The 11,506-nt window shown below is 42.9% G+C and overlaps 1 protein-coding gene across 1 annotated transcript; it reads left to right on the forward strand.

Moving 5' to 3' along the window:
- Positions 1 to 982: 982 nt before the first annotated feature.
- Positions 983 to 4,613, forward strand: LOC148200882 (uncharacterized). Its single transcript, XM_088113070.1, has 3 exons — positions 983 to 2,580; positions 2,637 to 3,822; positions 4,071 to 4,613. The coding sequence occupies exons 1-3, from the start codon at positions 983 to 985 to the stop codon at positions 4,611 to 4,613; spliced, it is 3,327 nt and encodes a 1,108-aa protein (XP_087969196.1).
- Positions 4,614 to 11,506: the final 6,893 nt, after the last annotated feature.

Below are 11,506 nucleotides of genomic sequence, written 5' to 3' on the forward strand. Positions count from 1 at the left end.
AGATGAAATCCTTTATCGCTCGAGCTCGAGCGTGATGTATTTTGAGATCCTTGTGTCTCGTTTTCTTTATGCGATGTATTGAACTCAGTATTTTAATGAAAGATATGGAAGGTTTGTCTGGTATCAACTTGTATTGATTTCCATCAGTAATGTCATCGTGATCTTGTGATTTCCACCTGTTACCAACATGCATCATGTTTTCTTTATTTCGTTCTCATCTAATTTAAAGTTAATCAAATAATAAAACAGTACAAGTGAGGAAAACAACGGCCAATTTTCCGCGACATCCCTACAGGACTCGAGCCAATTCAAGGATAATGGAAAGCTGGGAGGAGTCGCAAGAATCCATCAAAGCCGAAGTTAGCCAGTTGAAAGACCAGGTTGGCCAGATCTTGGCTGCCCTTGAATCCTTGAAGACTACTGCAGAGTCTTCGTCCGCACAGATCGGAGGAAATGCCCATTTTTATCCCCCGTTGTTGAACACCGCCAGCCAATCGATACCTTTCCCGTCAAATGGGTTACCCCCAGGTTACACTCCTCCCGTAGGAGAATACTTAGAAACAGAGCATGCATCTTTCTCCTTTCCCACAACTGTCAATGTACCGCCAATCGGCACTCAGGGACCCGTCTCCGTGTCAGCTCCCATGGTGAGTGCACAAGGGAACGAAACAAACACAGTTGAAGGGACACGAGTAACTGCAATGCCGTACGTGGTCGCTAATCATGAATCTTCAGCTAGGGCCGCATCGCAAACCGCAGTGCATGGGAGAATCAGTGACCTTGAAGGAGCTAAAGGCAGGCTGGAGATTCTTGAGGAAAGATTGAGGGCCATTGAAGGGGTGGAAAGCTACGGCTTTGGAGATGTTGCAAGACTAAGCTTGGCCCCTGGTGTGAAAATACCGCATAAGTTCAAGGCGCCGGAGTTTGAGAAGTACAAGGGTAGTACATGCCCTAAAACCATCTGACCATGTATTGTAGAAAGATGGCTGCGTACGCCTATGATGACCCGCTACTCATCCACGTTTTCCAAGACATTTTGGCTGGGGTGGCGTTAAACTGGTATACCCATTTAGAGCCCTCAAGAATTCGTTGTTGGGCGGATCTAGCTGACGCTTTTGTGAAACAATACGTATACAACACGCATGTTGCACCGGACCGTCTGCAGTTGCAAAATATGGGGAAGAGAGACAATGAAACTTTCAAGGAATATGCCCAACGGTGGAGAGAATTGGCCGCGCAAGTTGAGCCACCTTTGTTTGACAGAGAGATGGTGGCAATGTTTGTAAATACTCTTCAGCCGCCGTTTTATGAACATATGGTGGGGAACGTGTCCGTCAATTTCGCGGATGTCATCATAATTGGCGAAAGGATAGAAATTGGGCTGAAAAATGGGAAAATTGTGTATGGCCCGCCCGCAGCTACAAACTACAAAAAAACCGGTTTCAATCCGGGAAAGAAGAAGGAAGGGGAGGTGCATGCAGCCTCGATAATGCCTGCGTGGAGAGGTCAGGCTCCCACTCATGGTTATCGACCATACTTAGGCCAACCCCCCTATGCAGCTAACGCCTCGTTCGATCATCAAACTAGGCCACAACAACAACAAGGGTATTATCAACCACCGCGAGTCCCAACTGAAGCGTGGAGGGCCGGGGCAAACGCGGGTCCAAATATCAATGCGGGTCAAAACACCAACCCGAGAAAGAATCAATTTGTTAATTTCACCCCCATCCCTATGACTTACACGGAGTTGTTGCCTCAACTTGTAAAAAAGGGTTTGGTTGCCATTTGCCCGATGAAGCCTGTACAACCTCCATACCCAAGGGGTTATGATGCAGATGCCAAGTGTAGTTACCATGGAGGAGGCATTGGTCACTCAACCGAGCGGTGTGTGGCTTTCAAGTATAAGATACAGGCTCTAATCGACTCTGGTTGGCTAAAGTTTCAAGAAGATAAGCCTAGCATCGAGGATAACCCATTGTCCGGGCATGGGAGTACCTCGACGAACGCCATCGAGGCCGGAAAACAGGAGTTGATAAGGGATGTGAGTGAAATCCGGAGTTCTAGGAGGTTTATTTTCGAGGCGTTGTTAAAAGTGGGCCTAGTGAAAGGTGATTATGATATGGGTACATCATGTGCACTTCATCCAGATGCTGAGCACTCTATTGAAGAGTGTGTTGAATTAGAAGATATTCTGCAAGACCTGCTTGACAGAAGTTTGATGCAAGTATGCCGCGAGGATAAAGAGGAAGAAGTGTTTGCACAAACTGGTGGGGAATCTGATGTAACTCTACCGGAACCGCTGGTGATACGTTTCACTAGAACCACTCCTGCACCGATGACTGAAGAAAAACCGTCTGTGGTTATCTGTGTCCCATCCCCCTTTCCTTACAAAAATGAGAAAGCTGTCCCTTGGAGATATGGGGCATTTGCGTTAGGAGAAGGAAAGGGTGCTGACCCGGCCATTGAAAACATATCAGGCATCGGGGGGATGACGAGAAGTGGTCGAATCTTTACACCACCAGAGCTGACAAGAGAGGGAGCCAACAATAAGGAAGCAACAATGGCCGCAAAAGCTAAGGAGTTCTTGAAAGGGAAGGGTGTACAAGAAAAGAGACCCCTGACGAAGGAGAGAAGAGAGAGATATCCGAAGAAGAGGCTTGCGAGTTTTTAAAGTTCATACAACAGAGCGAGTACAAGGTGGTGGAACAGCTAAACCGCATGCCTGCCCGGATCTCCTTGCTAGAACTGCTCATGCATTCTGCATCTCACAGGAAGTTGTTAATGAAGATACTTAGTGAGGCCCATGTGGAGCAAGGTATTTCTCTGAACAAGTTTGAGGGCATTGTTGGCAATATCGTTGCTAATAATTACCTCACCTTTACCGATGAGGAGATACCTATTGAAGGCAGGGGGCATAACAAGGCTCTTCATGTCTCTGTGAAATGCCTGGATCACGTCATAGCGCGTGTCTTGGTGGACAATGGCTCCTCTTTGAACGTCATGCCAAAGTCAACATTGGAGAAGCTACCCTGTGACGGAATGCATATGAGGCCAAGCTCAATGATTGTGAGGGCGTTTGACGGCAGCAAGAGGGAAGTCATGGGCGAAATAGAGTTGCCGGTCCAGATTGGCCCATGTGTGTTTCAAATAACCTTCCAGGTCATGGATATCCTCCCAGCCTATAGTTGTTTATTGGGTCGCCCGTGGATCCATTCTGCGGGAGTTGTACCTTCCACACTGCACCAGAAACTGAAATATGTCATGGGAGATAAGCTAGTGATAGTTTCTGGAGAGGAGGATCTCCTTGTGAGTGGGCCATCCTCTGCCCGTTATATAGAGGCAGCCGAGGAAGCTCTCGAGACAGCTTTCCAATCATTGGAGATCGTGGGAAACACCTATGTGGAACCATTTCCAGTAAACCCATATCTGTCATGTGCCTCTATCATGGCGGCCAAGGTCATGCTGAAAGAAGGCTATAAGTACGGGAGCGGTTTAGGCAAGCACGGACAGGGGCGGACGTCCCCATTGGAGGTGGTCGAGAACAAAAGCAGGTATGGCCTAGGGTACAAGCCCAGCAAGGGGGATAAGAAGAGGTTGATCGAGGAAAGGAGGGAGCGTAGTCTGGCTCGGATAGAACGACGGGAACCAAGGACGAGGAAGATTCACATTTGTGATATCAAGGAGAGTTTTCGCAGCGCTGGATGGGTGAACACTAGCCTTATAGCAGTCTTGGAAGAGGAAGATGGATTTGAAAGCTCGAACTTCATGTGGGCTTGCTCACCAAATGCGCGGCTCAGCAATTGGAAGACTGTGGATTTACCTGTGATGTTTAATTCGAACGAAATGTAATATATTAATTGATCCTATCGCTTTACCCGGGGCTTTAGGATTCATGACTTACGGGTTGACGCTTTTATTTTGCTTTCAGTGTGATATTTGAATCGTGTTTATCCTCATTTAGCCTCCTCCATCGTTTTTTTGTTTATTTATTCTTTTTACAAAAACTTAAATAATGCAGATATGACAATGAATATTTTGAAAATAACAATGTCGATATCCCTAATCTGGAGCACCCTGTCGATGATACGGAAGATGATTATGAAGATGGTTCGGAACCCTCTCCAGAACTAATGAGGTTAGTGGAACAAGAGTCTAAAGAAATAAAACCCTATCAGGAAGATGTCGAAATACTCAACTTGGGTGAGAAAGACGAGATAAAAGAAGTCAAGATCGGCACAACCATGAAAGAGGAAGTAAGAGAAAGGTTGCGTGTCCTATTGAAGGAATTTAAGGACGTGTTTGCTTGGTCGTACAATGATATGCCCGGTTTGGATACCGATATCGTGCAGCATAAACTCCCTCTTAAGCCGGAATGCCTCCCGGTCAAACAGAAACTAAGGAGAATGAAGCCTGAGATGTCTTTGAAAATCAAGGAAGAGGTGCAGAAACAATTTGATGCAGGATTTTTGGCTGTGGCGAAATACCCGCAATGGGTGGCGAATATCGTACTAGTACCCAAGAAAGATGGTAAAGTTCGAATGTGCGTTGACTACCGTGATTTGAATCGTGCAAGTCCAAAAGACATTTCCCACTACCGCACATCGACACTCTAGTCGATAACACAGCCAAGTTTTCGCTATTTTCATTCATGGATGGTTTCTCAGGATATAATCAGATCAAAATGGCGCCAGAAGATATGGAAAAGACAACCTTTATCACGCTGTGGGGAACTTTTTGTTATAAGGTGATGTCCTTTGGGCTCAAGAATGCCGGGGCAACATATCAAAGGGCGATGGTGGCACTCTTTCATGACATGATGCACAAGGAAATCGAAGTTTACGTGGATGACATGATTGCAAAGTCTGAATCGGAAGAAGAGCACGTTCTCAACTTGAAAAAATTATTCGAGAGATTGAGAAAGTATAAACTCAGGTTAAACCCCGCCAAATGCACGTTTGGAGTGAAATCTGGGAAATTGTTGGGTTTTGTGGTTAGCCAAAAGGGGATAGAAGTGGATCCTGATAAGGCGCGAGCGATAATAGAAATGCCTGCGCCTAGAACAGAAAAGGAGGTTCGAGGTTTTTTGGGTAGACTGAACTACATTGCTAGATTCATCTCCCAATTAACCGCTACGTGTGAACCAATGTTCAAGTTGTTACGAAAGGATCAAGCTGTGGTTTGGAACGAGGACTGTCAAGCCGCTTTTGAAAAAATCAAACGATACCTGCAAGACCCTCCCGTATTACGTCCACCTGAGCCAGGAAGACCACTTATTTTGTATTTGACTGTGTTGGATAAGTCGATGGGTTGTGTGTTGGGTCAACACGATGAAGCTGGGAAGAAAGAGCACGCCATATACTACTTGAGCAAGAAATTCACAGACTGCGAACAAAGATATTCGTCGTTAGAACGAACTTGTTGTGCATTGGCGTGGGCTGCTCATCGTTTAAGGCAATACATGTTGAGTCACTCAACCTGGTTGATATCCAAGGTGGACCCTATCAAGTTCATTTTTGAAAAGCCTGCTCTTACTGGAAGGATAGCTCGGTGGCAGATGCTATTGTCAGAATATGACATCGTGTATGTTACTCAGAAATCCGTCAAGGGTAGTGCGTTAGCAGAGTACCTGGCTCATCAGCCCATCGGCGATTATCAGCCAATGCAACCCGAATTTCCCGATGAAGATATCATGGCTCTATTCGAAGAGGGCAGAAAAAACCGAGACGAAGAAACGTGGATGTTATTATTCGACGGAGCCTCGAATGTGATGGGGCATGGCATAGGGGCAGTTCTCATCTCTCCAGAGCATCAGTACATGCCTATGACGGCAAGATTATGCTTTAATTGCACAAATAACATTGCAGAATATGAGGCCTGCGCTATGGGTATTCGGGCGGCAATAGAGTCCAAAGTGAAAATTCTGGATGTATATGGAGATTCAGCCTTAGTCATCCACCAGTTAAAGGGAGAGTGGGAAACTAGGGATTCGAAATTAATTCCTTACCAAGCTTACATCAGGGGATTAATGGAGTATTTCGACGCCATCACATTTAACCCATACCGCGAGAAGATAATCAATTAGCAGACGCTTTGGCTACTTTGTCTTCGATGTTTGAAGTTGACCAAGATGCAGAATTACCAATGATTGAAATGAAGTGCCATGCAGAGCCAGCATATTGCCATTTCATCGAGGAGGAGGTAGATGGTAAACCTTGGTATTTTGATATCAAGCACTATCTTAAGACCCGAGAATATCCTGAGAAGGCATCTGAAAACGATAAAAGGTCGTTAAGGAGGTTGGCTGGCAGCTTTATTTTAAATGGGGATATTTTATACAAGAGAAATCATGACATGGTCCTCCTCAGATGCATGGATGCAAAGGAAGCCGAGATGATACTGAAAGAAGTGCACGAAGGTACCTTTGGCACACATATGAATGGGCATTCAATGGCCAGGAAGATCTTGAGAGCTGGTTACTTCTGGTTGACCATGGAAAATGATTGTTGTACACACGTGAGGAAGTGCGAGAAATGTCAAATGTATGCAGACAATATCAATGTGCCGCCCACGACCTTGAACGTGTTGTCTGCACCGTGGCCATTTTCAATGTGGGGAATAGATGTTATCGGAGCTATAGAGCCAAAAGCGTCAAATGGACACCGTTTCATACTAGTCGCGATCGATTACTTCACCAAGTGGGTTGAGGCTGCTTCTTATGCCAACGTGACTAGAAAAGTGGTGACCAAATTCATAAAAAAGGAGTTGATCTGCAGATACGGGTTACCTAACCAGATTATCACTGATAATGCCACCAACCTAAACAACCAGATGATGGCGGAATTATGTGAGGAGTTCAAAATTCATCATCTCAATTCTTCCCCTTACCGTCCAAAGATGAATGGGGCAGTAGAGGCTGCTAATAAGAATATCAAGAAAATTGTGCAAAAGATGGTAGTCACCTATAAAGATTGGCACGAAATGCTTCCTTTTGCTTTGCATGGATATCGTACATCAGTACGAACGTCAACTGGGGTAACACCTTTCTCGCTTGTGTATGGCATGGAAGCGGTACTTCCATTTGAGGTGGAAATCCCATCTCTACGAGTTTTAATGGAAACCCAATTGGAGGAAGCTGAGTGGGTTCAAACTCGGTTTGACCAGCTCAATCTCATTGAAGAAAAGAGACTAACAGCGGTGTGCCACGGACAATTGTACCAAAGAAGAATGAAAAAGGCTTTCGACAAAAAGGTGCGCCCAAGGGAGTTCCACGAAGGCGAACTGGTGTTAAAGAAGATTTTGCCTATGCAAAAGGATCACAGAGGCAAGTGGACCCCAAATTATGAAGGACCATTTGTAGTAAAAAGGGCATTCTCTGGAGGGGCACTAATCCTCACAAGGATGGATGGAGAGGAGTTACCTTTACCGGTTAATTCTGATGCGGTAAAAAAGTTTTATGCCTGATGATTCCGCGATAGGGGATGCCACTAAGGGATATTAACACTGTTTTTGAATTATGTTGTATTCTGTGTTACTTCATTCAATAAATACCATACGGTCTTATCCATTATTCAACTTTTACGATTTTTCTTTCGACACGATTCATGTCGCACTGGGTTTTAAAGTAAAGTAAGGAAAAAGAATGTGATAATAATTAAAGCATCACAGGTATATCCATCGAGCACAAACTCGTTCCTGAGGGATGTCGTAAAAAAAAAAAATAAAAAAAAAAAGACACATGTTGAATTCGTTGTCAATAAAGTCTGCCGAGGGCATAGTACTTTCGAAAAGCAAAAGCAAACAAAGTTTTGAAAAATGCTAGTGTTGAGTCTTTTCCTGATTCATAGTAACTAGTGTTCTTTTCCTACTGAAGCATCTGCATTCATACTACTTGAGCCCCTAGCTTTCTCGTTCCCCTTTAAAATAGAAGATTGTCATGAATATAATACTGGGGCAGTTTTCATCAGGATACGCGTACCCAATGATCCGTCGATCGGGGAGAAAAATAAGAAAAAAAAAGAAAGAAAAAAGAAAAAAAAGAAAAAGAAAATTAAGTTGATTTGTCAATCGCTGCAGAGTTTCACTTCAGGTTTAAGGTTGGGGGAAGTAGGGCGAGCAAGCTTCAGAATGACGTGTGGCCATTTTTCTTCACTCCAGTGATAAAAGAAATTTATCCAGTTGCACCCCCTTTGAGCCGTAAGTTATAACTGTTTTTCTTCATCACCCTCAACAAGAATCATTAGCATATCGATGTCAATCCAAAGGAACGTCAAGGGCATCCAAGTCAAGGAGAAGATTTGTGGAAAAAGATAAATGAAAAAAGAAAAGTTTCAAAAAGGGTCCCAGTAGAGGCAACGAGACGAATGAAGAAAAAAAAAACCAAAGAAAAAAAAACAACAAAAAACAACGACAAAAACAAAAAAATGAATGAAAAATAAAAGGATGTCCGAAGTTCCAAACTCTTAGAGACAGTTGACTCGACACCTTGCAGATGATTCTTGTTAAGACAATTCGACCGTCAAACACTTATTTGGGCCTTCATTATCCGTTTCTTTCAAAACCCTTTGACCTTTAACCACGGTACAAGCCAATTAAAGTCCACGCCGACTGAAGAATGTTTGTCCTGATCTTTCTCAGGAACTTAACTCTTGAACGAAACGATGTGGCGAATGACACGATCGCTAGAAGAAAAGAAAAGCATCATAAAGGAAAAATGAAAAATATAATGTGAAGTCTCCCCGTAAAGAGAGAACCGTCAAACTGGGGCATTCCTTCCTACCCAGACCTGTCCACCTCTCCAAATCACACTTATTGTGCACAGCAAAGTTGGGGCAGGCTTGTAAGCCTTGATCGTTGAAGTATTAACGACACCCCCGCGGATGGGGAGAGCACGAAAGTTAATGTTTCCCCCAAACCATCATTCACAAACCATCACTCAGCCATACACTTTTCATAACCATTTCACACACTTTCTCGGGTTCAAGCTAGTTTGGATTGCAAAAAGCGATAAAGGGAATCTGAACTAATAGTTACACTCTTTTCCTTTTCATCAAAGGACTCACCAATTCCCGACATTATTTTCAATAAATGCATTTTGAATGTACATCGAATTTGATGACAATATTGACAACGAGTTCCAAACATGGAATTTTCAAAAAAAAATAATAACAAATAATGAAAAAACGGAAAGAAAGAAAAGAAGGAGGAGAGCAAGAGAAGAGGACGAAATAAAGGTCTCATGTGTTTATGCATTCATGCACCCTCGTGGCATTACATCATACATTTCATGAGAAGCAAGGAAAAACGTTTGAAAAAATCCTTAAGGGAAAAGAGAAGTAGTGAAAAGTTTAACACAACCTTTGCTTCTAAGTCTCTTCAATGATCGGCTCAGTATCTACCGATGTTTCAAAAATTTGAATACAGGTTTTCCTTCTACGACGGCGCTCCTCTGTAGGACAATCGTCGAACCTATGATCACTCTCATTTCATCATCCATAGGGTTGTTACACCCTCCACGAGGTTATTACACCTCATTTCATTATCCATAGGGTTGTTACACCCTCCACGAGGTTATTACACCTCATTCATTGATCCATAGGGTTGTTACACCCTACACGAGGTTATTACACCTCATTCATTGATCCATAGGGTTGTTACACCCTACACGAGGTTATTACACCTCATTCATTGATCCATAGGGTTGTTACACCCTACACGAGGTTATTACACCTCATTCATTGATCCATAGGGTTGTTACACCCTACACGAGGTTATTACACCTCATTCATTCATCCATAGGGTTGTTACACCCTCCACGAGGTTATTACACCTCACTCGTTTCATCCATAGGGTTGTCACACCCTCCACGAGGTTGTTACACCTCATTCTTCATCCATAGGGTTGTTACACCCTCCACGAGGTTATTACACCTCACTCGTTTCATCCATAGGGTTGTCACACCCTCCACGAGGTTGTTACACCTCATTCTTCATCCATAGGGTTGTTACACCCTCCACGAGGTTGTTACACCTCATTCTTCATCCATAGGGTTGTTACACCCTCCACGAGGTTGTTACACCTCATTTCATTATCCATAGGGTTGTTACACCCTCCACGAGGTTATTACACCTCATTCATTCATCCATAAGGTTGTTACACCTCACTTTGTTATCCATAGGGTTGTTACACCCCCCACGAGGTTATTACACCTCATTCATTCATCCATAGGGTTGTTACACCCTCCACGAGGTTGTTACACCTCATTCACTCATCTATATGGTTGTTTTTGTTCATTTTGAAATCCGAACGAAATTAGTGTTTCTTTCTTTACTTAGCTTTTACTTCAATAATATGAAAATATCAAATTTTCATATTATCCAGTAATATCTAAGTAAAGAGGGGCAGCTGTCAACACCCAATTTCGTCCGGATTGACTAATAGGTTTATTTTATTTTATGTTATTTTCTTTCATTTTTCATTTTTAATATATACTTTATTTTTACCTTCTTATTTATTTGTTATTTTACTTTATGTTATTTTCTTACATTTTTATTTTTAATTTATATTTTATTTTTACCTTTATTTATTTTATTATTATCATGTATATATATATATTAGTTATTTCATTTTATTTGTAAGAAAACGAAAAAAAAAGGAAAAAAGAAAAGGAAAAGGGAAAACCCGAGGTCAACCTGTAACATAAAACAGTAGTAAGCAGTGTTCAGGCAAAAGGCAATGCTCGAAATGTTCATTTACAATGGCAGCAACAAAAGGCAGAGACTCTTCTTCCTATAATTCCCTACTTACGACTGCAAGTATACATAAAAGAGAATGATTTTTTTTGAAAGCAAGCTTCTGCCAACTGATAGCCGATACAGTGAACATCAAATAAAGAAAAAAAACAAAAGGGAAATCCCATGCCAGAAGATATTCCAGAGCTCGCAGATGCAGGACAGTGAGGAGTTCGGGGTTGGTTTTTGTAAAGGTTTTTCATCACGGTCATAAAAGGGGGAATGGCCTTTGCTTTCAGGGGGATTGTGAGCTTCGGTGCCCAGGAGGAAAAACTAAAAAAATCGAAGAGAGCAAAGAGTGAAGAAAAACCGAACCCAAAGGAGAAGTTTCTTAAAGCTGTGAAGAATTCATCTGTGGCTGCCTTCCACCTATCGGGCTCCAGAGGACCAGAGCCAAATACAACTTTGAGACTCCCAGGATCTCTAACACCTCACCATCACAGAACAGGAGAGAGCTCACGACCATATCCCAGCCACTAGCTCCGGAGACAACTAAGAAGGAGAACATTACTGGAGGGGAGAAGGGAGACTATAACCAAAAGAAAACATTTTCTTGGAAGCGACAAAGGTAAGTCTTCATATGCCTAGACTCTTTGGTTTTGCTCTTATATGTGCCTCCTTTATGCGCGTGATGTTTGATTAAATGTTCATAGTCATGTTGGTTTTCTTTGTGGCATTGTCTTTGGATCAAACTGCATTCTAAATGTGATTTCGATACC

Source organism: Vigna umbellata, chromosome 4, assembly GCF_029865625.1.
Source record: "Vigna umbellata cultivar VRB3 chromosome 4, Vumbellata_1.0, whole genome shotgun sequence".
NCBI classification, from domain to species: domain Eukaryota; kingdom Viridiplantae; phylum Streptophyta; class Magnoliopsida; order Fabales; family Fabaceae; genus Vigna; species Vigna umbellata.

Coding starts and splice junctions, on each gene's coding strand:
- LOC148200882 (XM_088113070.1), top strand. CDS start 983: ATGGCTGCGTACGCCTATGATGACCCGCTACTCATCCACGTTTTCCAA. Junction 2,581..2,636: donor ATGGCCGCAAAAGCTAAGGA/GTTCTTGAAAGG, acceptor AGGAGAGAAGAG/AGAGATATCCGAAGAAGAGG. Junction 3,823..4,070: donor GGAAGACTGTGGATTTACCT/GTGATGTTTAAT, acceptor CCTAATCTGGAG/CACCCTGTCGATGATACGGA.